Source organism: Schistocerca cancellata, chromosome 11, assembly GCF_023864275.1.
Source record: "Schistocerca cancellata isolate TAMUIC-IGC-003103 chromosome 11, iqSchCanc2.1, whole genome shotgun sequence".
Taxonomy (NCBI): Eukaryota; Metazoa; Arthropoda; class Insecta; order Orthoptera; family Acrididae; genus Schistocerca; species Schistocerca cancellata.
Window position 1 is genome coordinate 69,887,525 of NC_064636.1, and position 23,369 is coordinate 69,910,893.

General features: G+C 46.6%; 1 protein-coding gene across 3 annotated transcripts in view; it reads left to right on the top strand.

The window, feature by feature from the left end:
• The window catches only part of LOC126108851 (alpha-mannosidase 2), an 880,291-nt gene that overhangs the window by 761,248 nt on the left and 95,674 nt on the right, over positions 1-23,369 (top strand). For all 3 annotated transcript variants that reach the window (XM_049914220.1, XM_049914219.1, XM_049914218.1), the window contains exon 13: positions 3,340-3,472. In XM_049914220.1, coding sequence (XP_049770177.1) covers positions 3,340-3,472 — 133 coding nt within the window. The remainder of the gene's footprint in view (positions 1-3,339; positions 3,473-23,369) is intronic.

A 23,369-nucleotide genomic window follows, 5' to 3' on the forward strand; every position in this document is an offset into this window, starting at 1 on the left:
GGAGCAAACTGCACATTTTGAAAGGGAGTTATTAGATCGGAAAGAACAGACAACACCCGAAATCTGTAGCTGTGATGCATAGTATGTAAGTTGAAGGTGGGGAAGGGGGAGAAAGGAAAGGAAACCGGAAGGGTCTGATGATATTAGCCGTATCGGGACTTTCAGCCGAATCAGCAACAACGAGTGAAAATGTATGTAAGAGTGGGACTCGAACCTGGGACCTCCTGCTTACCAGGCAGCAGCGTCAACCACTGCCCCACCCGGACGCAGTTTAACGCACCTAGCGCCATCTATCTGCAATCCCCCCCTCCCCCCCCCCCATCCGTGTCTTCCAAGCTCACTGAAGTTAGATTCCCACTAGAGGTCGAACGTAAACGTGGATACCCGCTGATGGTTCTGGATTCATAGGCCATCCAGGCATATTAGTCATATGAATGCACAGTGTCTGTTTTTTCGGACATGTTCATGTAACTGATTCGTCTCAATGGCCAATGAAATACTGTGTCTAGGTGGTGAAGTGGTTAACGCAGCTGGGTAGTAAACAGGTGGCCCCGGATTTGAGACCTGGTGTGGCACACATTTTCACTGATCGCCGATGATTCTGCACAAACCCCCGATGCAGCTGATACGAGGGTTACTGCAAAAGAAATGCACACTATTTTTGTAAAAATACGCTTTTCATTCTGCATGTGTGGAAGTCTTACAGTGTGTACATACATCCTTCCCGCTTGTTTTCATAGTTCAACCTGTTCCCGTGAGTGGCGCCGTCACAACATGTCTTCAAGATGGCTGCTACACTTGACGTTCGTCAGAAGCAACGTGCTGTCATAGAATTCCTGTGCTGTGAAAACGAGACAGTGGGAAACATACACATGGAGTTGAAAAAGGTGTACGGAGATGCTGCTGTCGATCGCAGTACAGTTAGTCGGTGGGCGAGCAGGTTACGTGATGAAAGCGGGCACGGCAATATTGAGGATTGTCCTCGCAGCGGCAGGCCTCGTACTGCACACACTCCAGACAATGAACAGAGTGTTAACGAATTGGTGACTGCTGACAGACGCCTCACAGTGGACGAATTGTCACACTGCGTTGGGATAGGGGAAGGAAGTATTTGGAAAATACTGAAAGTGTTGGCGTTAAAACAGGCGCGGAAAAAACCATGGAAGCGATCACAAAACTCGGATGGACAACACTGAAACACCTGCGTTACATTGCTGACCTGGCTCCGTGTGAGTATCATCTCTTTGGGAAACTGAAAGACTCTCTTCGTGGAACAAGGTTTGAAGATGATGACTCCCTTGTGCACGCTGCCAAACAGTGGCTCCAACAGGTTCGTCTAGAATTTTACCGTGCGGGTATACAGACGCTGGTTCCAAGATGGCGTCAGGCAGTTGAGAGGGACGGAAATTATGTGGAGAAATTAAAATATTGTTCCTAAAGGATGTATCTACACACTCTAAAACTTTCAAACATGTAGAATAAAAGATGTATTTAAAAAAAATAGTGTGCATTTCTTTTGGAGTGACCCTCATATCGTTAGAGCATTCCCTTTCCTGTCCTTTCTTCCGAACCTCCACCTTGAATTGCGAACCGCTAGCACAAGGGATAAATCACATAACCACCCTCGTTGCTTGTAAACTAACTTTTAATTTCACACGTATATCAACATCCTGTCTTTCCCCACAGCTACTAACACCAATTGACTCCTCACCTGCCGACCGATGTGACCGAGCGGTTCTAGGCGCTTCAGTCCGGAACCGCGCTGCTGCTACGGTCGCAGGTTCGAATCCTGCCTCGGGCATGGATGTGTGTGATCTCCTTATATCTATATCTACATCTACATGATTACTCTGTAATTCACATGTAAGTGCTTGGCAGAGGGTTCATCGAAGCACAATCATACTATCTCTCTACCATTCCACTCCCGAACAGCGCGCGGGAAAAACAAACACCTAAACCTTTCTGTTTGAGCTCCGATTTCTCTTATTTTATTTTGATGATCGTTCCTACCTATGTAGGTTGGGCTCAACAAAATATTTTCGCATTCGGAAGAGAAAGTTGGTGACTGAAATTTCGTAAATAGATCTCGCCGCGACGAAAAACGTCTTTGCTGTAATGACTTCCATCCCAACTCGCGTATCATATCTGCCACACTCTCTCCCCTATTACGTGATAATACAAAACTAGCTGCCCCTTTTTGCACCCTTTCGATGTCTTCCGTGAATCCCACCTGGTAAGGATCCCACACCGCGCAGCAATATTCTAACAGAGGACGAACGAGTGTAGTGTAAGCTGTCTCTTTATTGTACTTGTTGCATCTTCTAAGTGTCCTGCTAATGAAACGCAGCCTTTGGCTCGCCTTCCCCACAATATTATCTATGTGGTCTTTCCAACCGAAGTCTTTCGTAATTTTAACACCCAGGTACTTAGTTAAATTGACAGTCTTGAGAATTGTACTATTTATCGAGTAATCGAATTCTAACGGATTTCTTTTGGAGCTCGTGTGGATCACCTCACACTTTTCGTTATTTAGCGTCAACTGCCAGCTGCCGCACCATACAGCAATCTTTTCTAAATCTCTTTGCAACTGATACTGGTCTTCGGATGACCTTACTAGACGGTAAATTACAGCACCATCTGCGAACAACCTAAGAGAACTGCTCAGATTGTCACCCAGGTCATTTATATAGATCAGGAACAGCAGAGGTCCGAGGACGCCTCCCTGGGGAACACCTGATATCACTTCAGTTTTACTCGATGATTTGCCGGCTATTACTACGAACTGCGACCTTCCTGACAGGAAATCACTAATCCAGTCGCACAATTGAGACGATACCCCATAGGCCCGTAGCTTGATTAGAAGTCGCTTGTGAGGAACGGTGTCAAAAGCTTTCCGCAAATCTAGAAATACGGAATCAACTTGAGACCCCTTGTCGATAGCGGCCATTAGTTCGTGCGAATAAAGTGTTTAGTTAGGTTTAAGTAGTTGTGAGTGTAGGGGACTGATGACTTCAGATGCTAAGTGCCATAGTGCTTAGAGCCATTTGAACCATTTTTTGACTCCTCACCTATTCTTAACGCACACTGTTGGTGTTTCTGTCGTATAAAATAATTAAATAAATTATAAACATCCGCACTGTGTCCAATAACTTCGTTTTTTATTTTTCCTCTTTGAATCCACCTATATTTGGAGCCTATATGCAGCTGTGGATACCAAGTGAATGACTGATGGTGACGTCGGCTAGTGGCTCATTGTGTAGGACGTGGGTCCGCTTGCAGGAGTCGATCCAGTGTGTCTGTGCTTCAGACCGAGCTGAGATGTTTGGTTGTTGTTCACAGGGCCATCACCCGCAAGGCGACGGGCCGTGTGACGCAGTGCGGCCTGCTGTTCGCAGCTTACCCGTCGGCGCAGTTCCACAGCGGCGCCTACCTCTTCATGCCCGACCCCAACTCCAGGGAGCCCGAGAGGGAGGTAAGCATAATACACACCCCACCACCTCCCGTCTGTAGGTACATCCGCCTCGAACCACGCCTCCTGTCACACACGCCTTCCGTGCGCCACTGAGGTGACAAAAGTCATCCGACACCACCTAATATCGTGTCGGACCTGCTTGTGCCCAGTCTAGGACGGCAAGGGATCAACAAGTCACTAGAATACAGGGCGAGTCACAAGTCCTTGGACACCTTCATAAGTTGGAAGATGAAAGGGCAAATTGAAATGTGATGATGGGAACATAGGTTTGATGTGGGGCCGCAACTTTTGGAGTGAATGTTTTCATGGCCGCCATCTTGAAATCCGCCATTTTGGATTCAAGTCATTTTTTTAAAAATGGGATGGGGGGTGTATGACACACCAAATAACTCCCGCTTGAGCTCTGGAATTTAGTGGTGTAATTTGTTTTTGTCTATCTTGTACAGTTTAGAGGTTATTAATGTTCAAAGTTGGGAAATAATTTCATACCGATTGCTACAACACGTGTTCTACGTGTTGTCCATCCCGAGACATGAGTCAGTATCAAGGTAATTTTGAACATTAATAACTTCTAAACAGTACAAGATAGACAGAAACAAATTACACCACTAAATTACAGAGCTCAAACGAGTGTTATTTGGTGTGTCATACACCCCCCTTCCCATTTTAAAAAAATGACTTGAATCCAAAATGGCGGATTTCAAGATGGCGGCCATGAATAACATTCACTCCAAAGTTGCGGCCCCAGATCAAACCTGTGTTGCCATCATCACATTTCAATTTTCCCTTTAATCTTCCAACTTATGAAGGTGTCCGAGGACTTCTGACTCGCCCTGTATTGAGCCTATTGAGGCATGCTGCCTCTATATCCGCCCATAATTGCGAAAATGTTGCCGGTGCTGGATTTTGTGCACAAACTGACCTCTCAACTATGCCGTGTAAATGTTACGTGCGGTTCATGTCAGGCAGCCACGCGGCCACTGGCCCCTCCCGCCGGAGGTTCGACTCCTCCCTCGGGCATAGGTGCGTGTGTTGTTCGTAGCGTAAGTTAGTTTAAGTAGTGTGTAAGTCTAGGGACCGGTGACTTCAGCAGTTTCGTCCTTTAGAAATTCAGACACATTTGAACATGTCTGGCAATCTTGGTGATACACTCCTGGAAATGGAAAAAAGAACACATTGACACCGGTGTGTCAGACCCACCATACTTGCTCCGGACACTGCGAGAGGGCTGTACAAGCAATGATCACACGCACGGCACAGCGGACACACGAGGAACCGCGGTATTGGCCGTCGAATGGCGCTAGCTGCGCAGCATTTGTGCACCGCCGCCATCAGTGTCAGCCAGTTTGCCGTGGCATACGGAGCTCCATCGCAGTCTTTAACACTGGTAGCAGCGTGGACGTGAACCGTATGTGCAGTTGACGGACTTTGAGCGAGGGCGTATAGTGGGCATGCGGGAGGCCCGGTGGACGTACCGCCGAATTGCTCAACACGTGGGGCGTGAGGTCTCCACAGTACATCGATGTTGTCGCCAGTGGTCGGCGGAAGGTGCACGTGCCCGTCGACCTAGGACCGGACCGCAGCGACGCACGGATGCACGCCGAGACCGTAGGATCCTACGCAGTGCCGTAGGGGACCGCACCGCCACTTCCCAGCAAATTAGGGACACTGTTGCTCCTGGGGTATCGGCGAGGACCATTCGCAACCGTCTCCATGAAGCTGGGCTACGGTCCCGCACACCGTTAGGCCGTCTTCCGCTCACGCCCCAACATCGTGCAGCCCGCCTCCAGTGGTGTCCCGACAGGCTTGAATGGAGGGACGAATGGAGACGTGTCGTCTTCAGCGATGTGAGTCGCTTCTGCCTTGGTGCCAATGATGGTCGTATGCGTGTTTGGCGCCGTGCAGGTGAGCGCCACAATCAGGACTGCATACGACCGAGGCACACAGGGCCAACACCCGGCATCATGGTGTGGGGAGCGATCTCCTACACTGGCCGTACACCACTGGTGATCGTCGAGGGGACACTGAATAGTGCACGGTACATCCAAACCGTCATCGAACCCATCGTTCTACCATTCCTAGACCGGCAAGGGAACTTGCTGTTCCAACAGGACAATGCACGTCCGCATGTATCCCGTGCCACCCAACGTGCTCTAGAAGGTGTAAATCAACTACCCTGGCCAGCAAGATCTCCGGATCTGTCCCCCATTGAGCATGTTTGGGACTGTATGAAGCGTCGTCTCACGCGGTCTGCACGTCCAGCACGAACGCTGGTCCAACTGAGGCGCCAGGTGGAAATGGCATGGCAAGCCGTTCCACAGGACTACATCCAGCATCTCTACGATCGTCTCCATGGGAGAATAGCAGCCTGCATTGCTGCGAAATGTGGATATACACTGTACTAGTGCCGACATTGTGCATGCTCTGTTGCCTGTGTCTATGTGCCTGTGGTTCTGTCAGTGTGATCATGTGATGTACCTGACCCCAGGAATGTGTCAATAAAGTTTCCCCTTCCTGGGACAATGAATTCACGGTGTTCTTATTTCAATTTCCAGGAGTGTAGAAAGCCATTCGCTCGAACTGTCCAGGATATTCCTCAAACCAATCACCAACAATTGTGGCCCGAAGACGTAACATCGTTGTTTGGGAACATGAAGCCCACAAATGGTCTCAAAGTAGCCAAAGATAATTATTGCCAGTCTTTGATCAGTTCAGTTGGACCACAGGACCCAGTCCATTCAATATAAACACAGCCGACATCATTACAGAGCCACCGCCAGATTGCACAGTGTCTTGTTCACAACTTGGGACGATGGCCTGGCGGGTCTGCCCCACACTCGAACCCTACCGTCAGCTCTTACCAATTGTAATCAGGATTCATCTGACCAGGCGACGATCTTCCAGTCGCTGGGATCCAATAGATATGGTCATGAGCCCAGGACAGGTGCTGCAGGAGATGTCGAGCGATTAGCAGAGGTACACATGTTAGTTGTAGTATTGGAACAACAGCGCTACCATTCCAAAGTACCATTATGCAAGATGGCGGCGATGACATCCAAGATCGCGGCCGTGACGTCAATCAAGATGGCGTATTTTAGTGGGAAGTTTGAATTTTGGCGGGAAAGTGCCACACCCCCTCGCCCAGAAAAATGGTGCGAAGTTCAAATTCCAGCAGGATAATGCATCACACCCCTGCTATCTCTACTAAGTAAGGAAAATGGCGGGAAAAAATACTTGTCTCTATTATTTAACCAATTTCAAGCAGGTGTGTTCTCCACTGGGTCTGGACTCCAACTGGCTCAGTTCATATCGTCGCCACCATGACGTCACGTGATGACGCAAGTAGCGTTATTCGAGATAGTCGTACACGGTGTGTTCGCCACCAGCTCCAGAGCCCAACTGGCTCAGTTCATATCGTGGCCACCAGAGGGCGCTACCGTGAAGTCGGGTGATGACACAAGATCGTCTGCGCTCTGTCTCGCGCGCGTGTCAGCAACCCGCGGTCGAGCGACCACTTACATCACAGCCTCAAACCCGCACCTTTGGTTGGTTGGTTGTTTGGGGAAGGAGACCAGACAGCGTGGTCATCGGTCTCACCGGATTAGGGAAGGATGGGGAAGGAAGTCGGCCGTGCCCTTTCAGAGGAACCATCCCGGCATTTGCCTGGAGTGATTTCGGGAAATCACGGAAAACCTAAATCAGGATGGCCGGACGCGGGATTGAACTGTCGTCCTCCCGAATGCGAGTCCAGTGTCTAACCACTGCGCCACCTCGCTCCGTCCCGCACCTTTATACTCGGGGATAGTCTTCTCTAAATATGCTAACGAATTTAACTGAACACAAGTGACACCAACATCGCTCATCTAACCTATCAATTACCTAAGTACTTAATGCCATTTCAATTTTAATCATATGAAATAAGTCAATTTACAATTTCAATATTGAATGATCAAATGACAAGTTCCACATTTTCCCACAATCAGTGCAGTGTTCATTCATGACCTAGCACCCCCCCCCCCCCCCCCCGCCCCTAGAATGCTGCACTATTATTGCCTACTGCATTACTCACGTGATTCGACTTCATAGAACCTAGGACTTGGAATCGATTTTCACCAACGCCACACCCACCTGGACTTCGAAAGTCTTTACCATGATCCTCAACCCAGCACCACACCCACTTACCGATCCATGTTGGCGGGGTAACGTGCACTAACGTGCACTAACCTGTACTAACGTGTACTGACAAGCACAGCGCATGACGTCATCCAAGATGGTGGGGCGAAATGGGGGGAAAAACAGGTCTGAACACAAGTCTTCATTTTGCAGGCCATGTCTCCCACACGAGATTTACTGTCCAACTGACATGGTACATATTACTGTCATCAGATCGTACCGTCATCCCTCCTGTGACCTAACCCCAGATGATGATCTGTAGTGGCGAGAATTATGCTAAAATTACTCAGGCTGCTCTAGGTTGCTGCGGAGAGTAAGGAAGGAGTCCACTCTATTTACTTTCGAACATTTCATTAACAGATCGAATATATTTATCACACTGAGGCAAAACACTCTCCATTTTATGTTTGCGCTTACAATATACACTCTGAAGACACGCAAAGAACTCCTAATTTACGCGAATAATTTAATTACAGGCATTCAGACTCATCCTAAATAATTCAGCACAGTTATCTCTAGACACGCTCAGTACTCGTAAACTGTCCAAATAACTCATGGCACAACAGCGTGCGATTTGTTCTTTTACGAGTGGGGGGGATGTCTTAGGGGGTTAGTATAATTACATATGTTACTAGCTTGGACCGTGGCGTTACCCATGGTTAAACAGTTATTTATAAATAGATGTTAATGCCGAAACTCACTATGCACGCGTATACACTATCAGAAAAGCCATCCCTTGTTATATCTTTAAAAGTACATTATAGGTAAAGCTTATTTACGAAATCATCTACATACAGGTGTACGAAGGGAATTCAAAAAGTAAAGGCACATTTGTGAAAAGCTGTACTTATTCCGATGATAGAAAACTGAAACATGCGTTATTTTTCTACGTAACCTCCCTGGACTTCAATGCAGTTTTCCCGACGTTTTACGAGGTTTTTTTTTTTTTATTTCATCAGAAAATACGTTTTTCGGTTGCATCTGTAACCAATTTTGCACCGCAGCAATGACGTCTTCATCACTTTCAAATCTTCCGTTAAGGGTCCAAACATGTGAAAATCACTTGGAGCCAGGTCTGTACTGTATGGTGGATGTTCCAGCACCTCGAATCTCAACTCCTTTATTGCGTCGGCTGTCCGTTTGGCAGAATGTGTGCGAGCGTTATCTTGCTGCAGGATGACACCTCTTCACAGTTTCCCACGGCGTTTGGATCTGATTGCAGGTTTTAGTTTCGTACGCAACACATCACATCCACCATGCAATACAGGCCTGGCTCTAAAGCCTCGTTTACGCTGGGGCGACGTCTTGCAACATTGTGGCATGCTACGGAAATGTGGCGTACGTTGCTTGCGGCAGGTTAATTTATACCAGAGCAACAGAATTTGTGCCACACGTGTGTCGGTCTTGCAGTATAAAGGATGATAAAGTATCGCAGCGGCGGCCTACTTGGTACTTGCACATGCAGCTAACAACGGAAATGAAAACGAAAGGAAAAGAAAACGATGGTGGAAGAGAAGAGTATTTAAAGAAGGTCCACGAAATAGTATCCTAGGAACTAGAAGCAGACGATGGTGCGTCATTTAGTAATGTGTGCTTTCGTCCCAGGCGCGTTAGTCCGCGCCATACCGTTGCCAAAGGGTGGCCTAACGGTGAATGTTCGCACAGGCGCCGGGCCGGTCACCACCCTGTGTCAGGGCCCGGGGTGGGAATTCCAGCCCCCAGCTCACCCAACTCTGCGGTACGACTGCTGCGGTATGACTGCCACACTACTTCCCTCGCAAGCTCGCAAGTAAACGGGTGACGCACCTTAGACGAAACCAACAATAACAACATGAGGATGACGATCTAGTTCTAAATGTTTTGAAATGCTTAACTTCTACATAACACTTTTTCAAAATTAATAAGCAAACATATTAATAGTAAGACTGTATTAAAAACTTTCAGTGTTCGGCTCCACAAATTTAAATTATATGAGTTTTACTCCAGTGCATGGGAAATAAACATCCCAGGTTTGGATGCATAAACTAAAGCCAGAGGAGGGGATGGTCTGATGCAGAGGGGGGGAAATCCTCCCCATCCCCCCCTGCAAATCGCACACTGTAGCACAGCCTACACAGCTGCTCGCAACATATTCAAATCAGTGCCTGCAAGCACCCTCCGCCAACCCCTGTGCAGTAGAGCGCACAGGCAGCCCCAGTGACATCGCACGGCCGTCAGCTGTCAAACCACGCTCAGGCCCCCGCCTGGATCCCGCAAGCATGAGTCAGCCACATCTCACTCATACTTCATTTCTGAGAAATTCCTATCCAAATACATGTTCACCTAGACACACGTGCTGACGTGATAGGGCGGTAGCGCAGCCACGAGCTGCCCCGGAACGCAGGCGAAAGTTGCGTCTATACTGTTTCCCTCATACCCACGTCACAGAACTCTGAGGCGCAGCCCCATACTCGAGACACCTTGGATGGCAGAATAGTGCAGCATGCTTCCATGTAACAGAACGAGTTCAGCTGTGTGTACCCGCTCCAACTTGGCTTACACTGCGTCTCCCGGCGAAACGTCGGCGTCGCGGCTCGTCATGTAGCACTGTTGCCAATGTTATTGGCCGGCCGGTGTGGCCTAGCGGTTCTAGGCGCTTCAGTCTGGAACCGCGCAACCGCTACGGTCGCAGGTTCGAATCCTGCCTGGGGCCTGGGTGTGTGTGATGTCCTTAGGTTAGTTACGTTTAACTAGTTCTAAGCTCTAGGGGACTGATGACCTCAGATGTTAAGTCCCATAATGCTCAGAGCCATTTGAACCATTTGAACCGAATGTTATTCTTACGTCACATGGTTTTGTATGTCTGGGTAGTTTCGTGGACAGCGGAAGTTTATGAACTGGAGCCCCTCTGTAGCAATTCTGGACGGGTGGGGTGTCACGTTGTCCTGCTGGAATTGCCCAAGTCCGTCGGAATGCACAGTGGACATGGAATGGATCCAGGTGATCAGACAGGATGCTTACGTACGTGTCACCTGTCAGAGTTGTATCAGAGATCCCATATCATTCGAACTGCACACGCCTTACACCATTACATAGCCTCCACCAGCTTGAACATTCCCCTGCTGACATGCAGGGTCCATCGATTCATGAGAATTTCGCCATAACCATACAAGTCCATCCGTCCGGTACAATTTGAAACGAAACTCATCCGGTCAGGCAACATGTTTCCAGTCATCAACAGTCCAATGTCGGTGCTGACGGTCCAGGCGAGGCGTAAAGCTTTGTGTGGTGCAGCCATCAAGGGTACAAGAGTGGGCCTTCGGCTCTGAAAGCCCATGTCGATGATGTTCCGTTGAATGGTTCGTACGCTGACACTTGTTGAAGGCCCAGTACTGAAATCTGCACGAATTTGGGGAAGGGTTGCACTTCTGTTATGTTGAACGATTCTCTTCAGTCTTCGTTGATCTAGTTCTTGTAGGACCTTTTTCCGGCCGCAGCGATGACGGAGATTTGAAATTTTACCGGATTCCTGATATTCACATTCACTCGTGAAATGGTCGTATGGGGAAGTCGCCACATTGTCACTGCCTCGAAGGTGCTGCGTCCCATCGCTCGTGCGCCGATTACAGCACCACGTTCAAACTCACTTAAATCTTGATAACCTGTCACAGTAGCAGCAGTAACCGATCTGACAACTGAACCAGAGACTTGTTGTCGTTTAGCCGGCCGAAGTGGACGAGTGGTTCTAGGCGCCACAGTCTGGAACCGCGCGACCGCTACGATCGCAGGTTCGAATCCTGCCTCGGGCATGGATGTGTGTGATGTCCTTAGGTTAGTTAGGTTTAAGTAGTTCTAAGTTCTAGGGGAATGATGACCACAGCAGTTAAGTCCCATAGTGCTCAGAGCCATTTGAACCATTTTTTGTTGTTGTCGTTTACAGGCGTTGCCGACCGCAGTGCCTTTATCTGCGTCTTTACAAGTCTCTGTATTTGAATACGCATGCCTATACCAGTTTCTTTGGCGTTTCAGTGTATGTATGGGTTTATATCCGGAGCAACCTTAAGTGGAATGACCTCATAAAACAAATAGCTGATGTCAGACTGAGATTCACAAGAAGAAACTTCAGGAAATGTAACTCGTCCTCGAAGGTTCAAAATGGTTCAAATGGCTCTGACCACTATGGGACTCAACTGCTGTGGTCATCAGTCGCCTAGAACTTAGAACTAATTAAACCTAACTAACCTAAGGACATCACAGACATCCATGTCCGAGGCAGGATTCGAACCTGCGACCGTAGCAGTCACGCGGTTCCAGAGTGTAGCGCCTAGAACCGCTCGGCCACTCCGGCCGGCAGCTGTTAAGTCCCATAGTCCTTAGAGCCATTTGAACCATTTGTGTTGATGTGATCAGTTCGTTGTTGCGTTTCTTTGCAGTAATGGATTCGCCTCGTGTGTGTGTTGTGTGCCGCTCTGGGCTATTGGACTACGTACAGGAGTGGAAATAAGTATGAAGACCCGGATATTTGTAGGAAAATTAACATTGTCGATTGGAAGAATAGTGGTGTGCTGTGTATACGCTATAGCATGAGATCCAGTACGCCTTCAAATGCAGTCAAATGGTATCTTATTTGATGTCAGAAGTAGACTACAGTACAAGACATCAACGTTTGACGTAGCAGGGGAAAGGCAGTCGGCTGTGTGCGATGTTAGTGGGTGCGTACGTGCCTTTTGTTCAGATGGTAAACAGACACCATTATAGTACGTTTAAAGTACACTACTGGCTATTAAAACTGCTACACCACGAAGATGACGTGCTACAGACGTGAAATTTAACCGACAGGAAGAAGATGCTGTGATACGCGCAAATGATTAGCTTTTCAGAGCATTCACACAAGGTTGGCGCCGGTGGCGACACCTACAACGTGCGGACATGAGGAAAGTTTCCGACCGATTTCTCATACACAAACAGCAGTTGACCGGCGTTGCCTGGTGAAATGTTGTTGTGATGCCTCGTGTAAGGAGGAGAAATGCGTACCATCACGTTTCCGATTTTAATAAAGATCGGATTGTAGCCTATCGCGATTGCGGTTTATCGTATCACGACATTGCTGCTCGCGTTGGTCGACATCCAATGACTGTTAGCAGGATACGGAATCGGTGGGTTCAGGAGGGTAATACGGAACGCCGTGCTAGATCCCAGCGGCCTCGTATCACCAGCAGTCGAGATGACAGGCATCTTACCCGCATGGCTGTAACTGATCGTGCAGCCACGTCTCGATCCCTGAATCAACAGATGGGGACATTTCCAAGACAACAACCATCTGCAGGAACAGTTCGACGACGTTTGCAGCAGCTCGGAGACCGAGGCTGCGGTTACCCTTGACGCAGCATCACAGACAGGAGCGCCTGCGACGGTGTACTTCACGACGAACCTGGGTGCAAGAATGACAAAGCGTCATTTTTTCGGATGAATCCAGGTTCTGTTTACAGCATCACGATGGTCGCATCCGAGTCTGGCGACATCGCGGTGAACGCACACTGGAAGCGTGTATTCGTCATCGCTATACTGGCGTATCACCCGGCGTGATGGTATGGGGTGCCATCGGTTACACGTCTCGCTCACCTCTCGTACGCATTGACGGCACTTTGAACAGTGGACGTTACATTTCAGATGTGTTACGACCCGTGGCTCTACCCTTCATTCGATCCCTGCGAAACCCTACATTTCAGCAGGATAATGCACGACCGCATGTTGCATGTCCTTTACGGGCCTTTCTGGATACAGAAAATGTTCGACTGCTGCCCTGGCCAGCACATTCTCCAGATCTCTCACCAATTGAAAACGTCTGGTCAAAGGTGGCCAAGCAACTGGCTCATCACAATACGCCAGTCACTACTATTGATGAACTCTTGATGAACTGTGATATCGTGTTGAAGCTGCATGGGCAGCTGTACCTGTACACGCCATCCGAACTCTGTTTGACTCAATGCCCAGACGTATCAAGGCCGTTATAACGGCCAGAGGTGGTTGTTCTGGGTACTCATTTCTCAGGATCTATGCACCCAAATTGCGTGAAAATGTAATCACATGTCAGTTGTAGTGTAGTCTATTTGTCTAATGAATACCCGTTTATCATCTGCATTTCTTCTTGGTGTAGCAATTTTAATGGCCAGTAGTGTAAATTGCGACTTTTGACAGCTCAGTACGGAGCGGGTGGCCGGAAGTGTAATTGCCAGCGTGTGCTGGGCGCGTCAGCACTCGATGATTTCAGCCGTCAATAGAAATATTAAAAAAGGTAGGAAGATTTTTCTGTTTAGCAAAAGTGACAAATAGCAGATTGCAGAGTACATGTCGGCTCAACACAAAAGTTTTGTCTCAAGTACAGATAGCGTTGAGGAGCAGTGGACAAAGTTCAAAACCATCGCGCAATATGCGTTAGATGAGTATCTGCCAAGCAAGATCGTAAGAGATGGAAAAGAGCCACCGTGGTACAACAACCGAATTAGAAAACTGTTGCGGAAGCAAAGGGAACTTCACAGCAAACATAAACATAGCCAAAGCCTTGCAGAAATTACGCGAAGCGAAATATAATGTGAGGAGGACTATGCGAGAGGCGTCCAACGAATGCGAAAGTAAAGTTCTATGTACTGACTTGGCAGAAAATCCTAAGAAATTTTGGTCTTATGCCAAAGCGGTAGGTGGATCAAAACAAAATGTCCAGACACTCTGTGACCAAAATGGTACTGAAACACAGGATGACAGACTAAAGGCCAAAATACTACATGTCTTTTTCCAAAGATGTTTCACAGAGGAAAACTGCACTGCAGTTCCTTCTCTAGAGTGTCGCACAGATGACAAAATGGTAGATATCGAAATAGACGACAGAGGGATCGAGAAACAATTAAAATCGCTCAAAAGAGGAAAGGCCTCTGGACCTGATGGGATACCAGTTCGATTTTACACAGAGTACGCGAAGGAACTTGCCCCCCTTCTTACAGCGGTGTACCGTAGGTCTCTAGAAGAGCGTAGCGTTCCAAAGGATTGGAAAAGGGCACAGGTCATCCCCGTTTTCAAGAAGGGACGTCTAACAGACGTGCAGAACTATAGACCTATATCTCTAACGTCGATCAGTTGTAGAATTTTGGAACACGTATTATGTTCGAGTATAATGACTTTTCTGGAGACTAGAAATCTACTCTGTAGGAATCAGCATGGGTTTCGAAAAAGACGGTCATGTGAAACCCAGCTCGCGCTATTCGTCCACGAGACTCAGAGGGCCATAGACACGGGTTCACAGGTAGATGCCGTGTTTCTTGACTTCCGCAAGGCGTTCGATACAGTTCCCCACAGTCGTTTAATGAACAAAGTAAGAGCATATGGACTATCAGACCAATTGTGTGATTGGATTGAAGAGTTCCTAGATAACAGAACGCAGCATGTCATTCTCAATGGAGAGAAGTCTTCCGAAGTAAGAGTGATTTCAGGTGTGCCGCAGGGGAGTGTCGTAGGACCGTTGCTATTCACAATATACATAAATGATCTTGTGGATGACATCGGAAGTTCACTGAGGCTTTTTGCGGATGATGCTGTGGTATATCGAGAGGTTGTAACAATGGAAAATTGTACTGAAATGCAGGAGGATCTGCAGCGAATTGACGCATGATGCAGGGAATGGCAACTGAATCTCAATGTAGACGAGTGTAATGTGCTGCGAATACATAGAAAGATAGATCCCTTATCATTTAGGTACAAAATAGCAGGTCAGCAACTGGAAGCAGTTAATTCCATAAATTATCTGGGAGTACGCATTAGGAGTGATTTAAAATGGAATAATCATATAAAGTTGATCGTCGGTAAAGCAGATGCCAGACTGAGATTCATTGGAAGAATCCTAAGGAAATGTAATCCGAAAGCAAAGGAAGTAGGTTACAGTACACTTGTTCGCCCACTGCTTGAATACTGCTCAACAGTGTGGGATCCGTACCAGATAGGGTTGATAGAAGAGATAGAGAAGATCCAACGGAGAGCAGCGCGCTTCGTTACAGGATCATTTAGTAATCGCGAAAGCGTTACGGAGATGATAGATAAACTCCAGTGGAAGACTCTGCAGGAGAGACGCTCAGTAGCTCGGTACGGGCTTTTGCTGAAGTTTCGAGAACATACCTTCACGGATGAGTCGAGCAGTATATTGCTCCCTCCTACGTATATCTCGCGAAGAGACCGTGAGGCTAAAATCAGAGAGATTAGAGCCCACACAGAGGCATACCGACAATTCTTCTTTCCACGAACAATACGAGACTGGAATAGAAGGGAGAACCGATAGAGGTACTCAAGGTACCCTCCGCCACACACCGTCAGGTGGCTTGCGGAGTATGGATGTAGATGTAGATGACCACAGTACAGGGTGTACATGAAGTTCAGGGACACTTTGAATTATTTATTGCACAAGAACCAAACAATGTACAGATATCACATATATATCATTTTGAAGATAAACTCTGAAAGTTTTTTTTTCATGTATACCGCCACCGCGTAGTTTGGTAATATGCCGATAGTCAGCGCTACTCGCAAACATGGCGGCCGTGCTGCAGAAGGGGCCAGCCGTTTCGTGAAATGGCTTTCCCGATCGCCAGATCTGACTTCGTGTGACTTTTTCTGTGGGGACACATTTCAGATCTGGTGTGTGTACCGCCTTTAAAGCAGCAGAGCTCCGGGAGAGAATACGGGAAGCGACTGCCACATCGACGATGCCATGCTGGGACGGGGTGTGGCGAGAATTCGATTACCGTACTGACGTCTGCCGGGTCACTCATGGTTCGCACATCGAATGTTTGTAGAAGAAACTTTCAGAGTTTCTCTTCAAAATGCAATATGTATGAAATCTGTGCAATGTTTACTTCTTGTTCAATAAATAATTGAAAGTGTTCCCGGGCTTTATGTACACCCTGTATAATGCCAGGCCTACTCGGCGCGGAACCTGGGAGAATAGCTTGAATGCGTGAGCAGCAAGCCGGCCGATCTGCGATCTTTCTGAAACGATTTTAAAGGAACTATTCCGTAATAAACTCTCATTCTCGTACATCTTATAGTCTTATAGTTTTATTCGTCAGCTTCATGATGAACCCCGTATCATTTCGTTAATGGTCATAGTTATTGTGATACATCTATAATAGGTAAACTCCTCCAAGAAATCCTTAGTTTACAGTGAAAAAACATGTTGAAAAAGATGGAAGAGCGGAGAAAGTGGAAAAGTGTAGAAACTGTAGAAGGCGAAAAGAGGTACAGGAAACTGGATAATGAATTAAGAAGAGAAACTATAGAAGCAAGGAAAAAATGAATGAAACAGAAATGCGACAAAATGAAGAAAATTGAGAAAGAGGGAAAGTATGAAATGATGTATATACTGGCTAGTGAGATTTTGAACGTAAAAGAAAGAGGTTCAAATGGTTCAAATGGCTCTGAGCACTATGGGACTCAACTGCTGAGGTCATAAGTCCCCTAGAACTTAGAACTACTTAAACCTAACTAACCTAAGGACATCACACACATCCATGCCCGAAGCAGGATTCGAACCTGCGTCCGTAGCGGTCACGCAGTTCCAGACTGTAGCGCCCAGAACCGCTCGGCCACTCCGGCCGGCAAAGAAAGAGGAATAACATGGAAATAGAAAGAGCAGATGGTACTGTTGCAGAAGAACCACGGGAGGTTTTGAACAGATGGCAAGAATATATTGAATGTCTGTATAAGGGGGATGAACTGCAAAGCGAAATTAAGGTTGAAGAGGAGCAATATGTGCCAGAAGATGGAAAGGAATTCACCATCTTGGAAGCAGAAGTAGAAAAGGCACTGAAGGAGATGAAGAATAGGAAGGGATTTGGAATTGATTATTTGCCAGCAGAACTGTTGAAGGGTCTGGGAAACAAGGCAAGAAAAGAAATAGTCTACCTCTGTAACGAGATATATGACAAAGGGGAATGGCCTGAGGACTTCCTTGCAACAGTTATGATACCACTAGAGAAAAAGAGAAACTCTAAAAAATGTGAGGAACACCGGACTATCAGTCTAATTTCTCATGCAGCTTAAGTCTTGCTGAGAATGTTGAAAGAAGGCTATATGAGAAGCTAGATAGAGGGATTGCAGAGGAGCAGTTCGGATTTAGAAGAGGAGAAGGAACAAGAGATGCTGTTGGCCTGTTAAGAACTAAAGGGGAAAGATATATGGAAAAAGGTAGAGAAATCTTTTGTGTTTTTATATATTTAGAAAAGGCTTTTGACAGAGTTCAGTGGAATAAGCTGATGGATATTTTGAAGAGGAAAGGAGTAGACTGGAAAGAGAGACGACTGATACAGAATCTATATTTACACCAGAAAGTAAAGATAAGGATTGGAAATGAAATTTCAGAAGGAAGCAGCATTGGACCAGGTGTTAGACAAGGTTGTTGCCTATCCCCACTGTTGTTTAACTTATACCTTGTAGAGATTATTGCGAAAAGCTTAGATGGGCAAAGAGGAATATGTATTGGTGGAAAGAGAATAGAACGTATAAGATTTGCTGATGAGATGGTATTAGTGGCAGAAAGTGAGCGGACAGTGTATAACATGCTGAAATATCTGGATGAAGCTTGTGTGGAATATGGGGTTCAAAGAAATGCAGCAAAAACAAAGAGTATGGTCATCAGTACAAGATGCAGACTGTCCAATAGTAAAATAGGACAATCTACCATTAGCCAAGTAAGTGCATTTAAATATCTTGGAAGCACAATAACTGAAGACTTGAGAGGTCACCAGGAGGTGAAAACTCGAATTGCCACAGCGAAGGAGGCATTCAACAGAAAGAGGAGACTCTTATGTGGCAAATTAGATAAAGGACTAAGGAAAAGGCTTGGTAAATGTTTTGTCTGGAGTGTGGCACTATATGGGGCAGAAACGTGGACGCTGAGACGAGAGGATGAAAAAAGGTTAGAAGCATTTGAGATGCGGATGTGGAGGAGCATGGAGAGGATAAGCTGGATGGAAAGAGTGAGTAATGAAAGAGTATTGGAAAGGGTTGGTGAGAGAAGATGTCTGCTGAAGGTTGTAAGAGAAAGGAAAAAGAACTGGTTGGGACATTCATTGAGAAGGGGGTGCTTGCTAGCAGATGCTTTGGAAGGACTGGTTTGTGGGAGAAGACTGAAGGAGATACAAGATGATAGACGACATAAAGGGAAGAGGAAATTATGCAGACCTGAAGAGGATGGCAGAAGAGCGGACAGCCTGGAGAACTACCATGTCAAAACCTGCCTTTTGGCAGAACACCGATGATGATGACAGTGAAAAATAGGTGTCGCAGGCGCGAGCAGTATTATGGTGTGGGAGACATTCTCCCGCGCGTGGATGGGACCTGTAGTAGTAATCGAAGACACGCCGACAGCTCCGAAGCACCTGCATAGCTTCACGCTGGATACCTTCCCCGAGGACGATATCATCTTTCAGCAGTATAGGTGCCCCTGTCTCGGAGCCAGAACCGCGCCACAGTGGTTTGAGGAGCATTATAGCGAACTGACATTGATGTCTCGGCCATGTCAATCCTGCAGAAGCCACCTGGGTCGCTATCGGGCGCCATCACCGCGTACACAAATTAGCGGCCCTTTATTTACGCGAATTACGCGACCTGTGCGTGGACTCCTAGTGCCACATACCTCCATAGACGTGCCAACGAACTGCTGTCTTATCTCTGATACGTAGTATCGGTGATGTATTTCGTTCTAAAGGCGGACAGACAAGCTACAGTAAAACTTCCTTAACATGAATCGAAAGGGACCGAAAAATCAGGAGTTCGTGTTAAAGAAATTCGTGTTAAGCGAAAAACACAGATTTTAATAAGTATACATGGTTGGCTCTGAGCACTATGCGACTTAACTTCTGAGGTCATCAGTCGCCTAGAACTTAGAACTAATTAAACCTAACTAACCTAAGGACATCACACACATCCATGCCCGAGGCAGGATTCGAACCTGCGACCGTAGCGGTCACGCGGTTCCAGACTGAAGCGCCTTTAACCGCACGGCCACACCGGCCGGCCTAAGTATACATGTACACCAGTACACTAAAGTGTAATGCACTAAACTATGAATCACGTTATTGTAGACTTATAACACTATAAAGTGATTGTAAAATTACAAGTACTCACAAATTATGTAGGTTACTATCTTGGAAAAAATTCGGTCATGTTTCGCTGACGTTCATGGGAACCATAATATTTTTAAATTTCACAACCAATTGTAATGATAGCGTCCGTAAACCCAGCGGTGACGCCGGATGTTGAAGCGAACCGTTCTAAACAGTCCAAGGCTGTAGACATCTCCTGAGGGGTAGGTGGAATGGTACCTGTATTCTCTTCTTCACTTTCTTCTGATGGCCCTTCTTGCACCTCGTTCACAGCTTTTGGCACATCAAAAATGGTTCAAATGGCTCTGAGCACTATGCGGCTTAACTTCTGAGGTCATCAGTGGCCTATAACTGAGAATTAATTATACGTAATTAACCTAAGGACAACACACATCCATGCCCGAGGCAGGATTCGAACCTGCGACCGTAGCGGTCACGCGATTCCAGACTGAAGCGGCTAGAACAGCACGGCCACACCGACCGGCTTTGGCACATCCGATCCCACAGAAGCACATACGGCAACATCGTCATCTACACTAATGGCTTCTTCGAAACTAATCCCAGGGTTCGCAACGTCCTGCAGAACTGTCTATCAGGTAAAGTGGCATCTTTTAACTCGTGGACATCTTCAGTGTTGCTATGTCTCCAGGCTCTGTTAAAGCACTTCCCTATGTGATGTGGCGATACTGAGTTCCACGCTGCTGCGATGGCTTTTATTGCGTCAAGCAGATTCCAATTTGTGGTTGCACTATTGTTTTCAGCAGCGCGAATTGCAGCTCTTACAAGTCGCTTACGATAAGCTCTCTTTATGAGAGAGATTATGCCTTGGTCCAAAGGCTGAAGGCGGCTTGTGGCGTTGGGTGGAAAAGACTGAACCTTTATGTTGGATAGGTTCAGATCACGAACGTTACGGGCAGTACATCTGTCCAATGTAAGAAGAACATGTCTATTTTCAGCAACCATTCGACTCTTGAAACGAAGAAGCCAATTGCGAAATGATGTGCCATCGATCCAAGCTTTCTTGTGGTGAGAGTAGATGCAAGGTAAAGTGTCCATATTTATGTTTTTAAAACAACGTGGTTTCTCGGATTTACCGATAACCCAGGGACGGAACTTCTCACTGCCGTCAGCATTACAACGCAGTACAACGGTCACACGTTGTTTGCTTCGTGCTCCACCGTGACACCTATCACCTTTTATCCCCAGGGTGTGATTTGGAAAAAGATTGTACAAAAATCCAGTTTCATCCATGTTAAACACATTACACGAGGCATACTTTTCCCTCACTCGGTTTGAATTCATGCAACCAGCTGTTCGCACTCTCTTCAACTTTATTTGCTTCACCACAAATGTATACAGATGAAATTGAATGTGTCTTTTGGAAGCGATACAACCAACCAGCAGAACAACGGAAGTCTTCGATGTCTCTATCTTTTAGCAATATCATTTGCATCTGAGTGAATCACAGGGCCAGCTAAAGGTATGTTAGATGCACGTATATGACTGAACCATTCTGGCAGTAACGTGTCGATGTTTTCATACTTGGCGGTACGAAGTCGTTTAGATTTGTTTCGAGAAGCTGATGCCGGAGCATTAATAATTTTTTCTCGATTCTTAATTATCGCAGATAAAGTAGATTTAGGTATTCCAAACTGCTCTGCAATTTCTGTTTCCTTGGTACCAAAGTCCACTTCATCTAGAACCTTGAGCTTTAACTGTACATTTTGAGCTTTCTGTTTCCGCTTTGCCATTTTCTCGTGCTACGGTACTCGTTTCACACACCCCCCCCCCCCCCTATTCTCCTGGCTTGGCTCCCTCAGACTACTATTTGTTCCCCAATTTGAAGAAATGACTGGCGGGGCAAAGATTTTATTCAAACGAGGAGGTGATTGCAGCAACTAATAGCTATTTTGCAGACTTGGACAATTCCTATTATTCGGAAGGGATAAACAAATTAGAACAGCGTTGGACGAAGTGCATGAGTCTAAAAGGAGACAATGTCGAAAAATAAAAAAGGTTTACCCTAAACACGTAAGTAGTTTTTACTTTTGCGTGGACTTTTCAAAGGCCGCTCGTATTGGGAGTTGTTTATACTGAAGATATGTTTTGATTTTGTCTGTCACCCATTGCTTGCGACTCCCCACTTAAATTCTCAAAGTTAAGTATTGTCATTTATCTTCCTGTATTAAAAATTCATTAATTGTTGTCTAGCGACCCGAGAAAGCAGGTTTCCTAGGCATCCCATATTTGACGAGTAGGTAGGACACAGCAGATTCCATCGTTGTTTGCGAACATGAACATGAACATGAACAACTGTAGTTTTTGTTCAGTATTCCAACTCGATACGGCTACGACTAACTGAGCACCTGTCAAATCTGGCACTGAGTACGTTCCTACATGCTGCTGCACACATTACTGAATGTCTCACAATGAACAGCATACGCTGATTGTTGAGGTGATAAGCACGGCTATAGTACATTAAAAACGAGTCAACAGTAAGTATAATTAGCTTTGTAGCTACATTTCCTACATTCATTACGGGAAAAAAATTACGCTTTAGAATACTCGAAGGCCGGAAGTCTGTGTTACAGTGAAATTTAGTTACGCTTGGAACTGAAACAGAGTTCTTAATTCGCCTTAACCGAAATTCGTGTTAACCGATAAAACATACCATAAGAAATAATGTATTCCTGATGGGACCAATATTTTTTTCGCGTTAACCGCGAGTTCGTCTTATGCGAGTTGGCGCTAACGAGGTTATACTGTACAGGGCTATTACAAATGATTGAAGCAATTTCATAAATTCACTGTAGCTCCATTCATTGACATATGGCCACGACACATTACAGATACGTAGAAAAACTCATAAAGTTTTGTTCGGGTGAAGCCGCACTTCAGGTTTCTGCCGCCAGAGCGCTCGAGAGCGCAGTGAGACAAAATGGCGACAGGAGCCGAGAAAGCGTATGTCGTGCTTGAAATGCACTCACATCAGTCAGTCATAACAGTGCAACGACACTTCAGGACGAAGTTCAACAAAGATCCACCAACTGCTAACTCCATTCGGCGATAGAAGCGCAGTTTAAAGCTTCTGGATGCCTCTGTAAGGGGAAATCAACGGGTCGGCCTGCAGTGAGCGAAGAAACGATTGAACGCGTGCGGGCAAGTTTCACGTGTAGCCCGCGGAAAATTGGCTCGTGCCACAACTGGAGACCGACAGCGCCGACTTCATCTTTCAACAGGATGGTGCTCCACCGCACTTCCATCACGATGTTCGGCATTTCTTAAACATGAGATTGGAAAACCGATGGATCGGTCGTGGTGGAGATCACGATCAGCAATTCGTGTCACGGCCTCCACGCTCTCCCGACTTAACCCCATGCGATTTCTTTCTGTGGGGTTATGTGAAAGATTCAGTGTTTAAACCTCCTCTACCGAGAAACGTGCCAGAACTGCGAGGTCGCATCAACGATGCTTTCGAACTCATCGATGGGGACATGCTGCGTCGAGTGTGGGAGGAACTTGATTATCGGCTTGATGTCTGCCGAATCACTAAAGGGGCACATATCGAACATTTGTGAATGCCTAAAAAACCTTTTTGA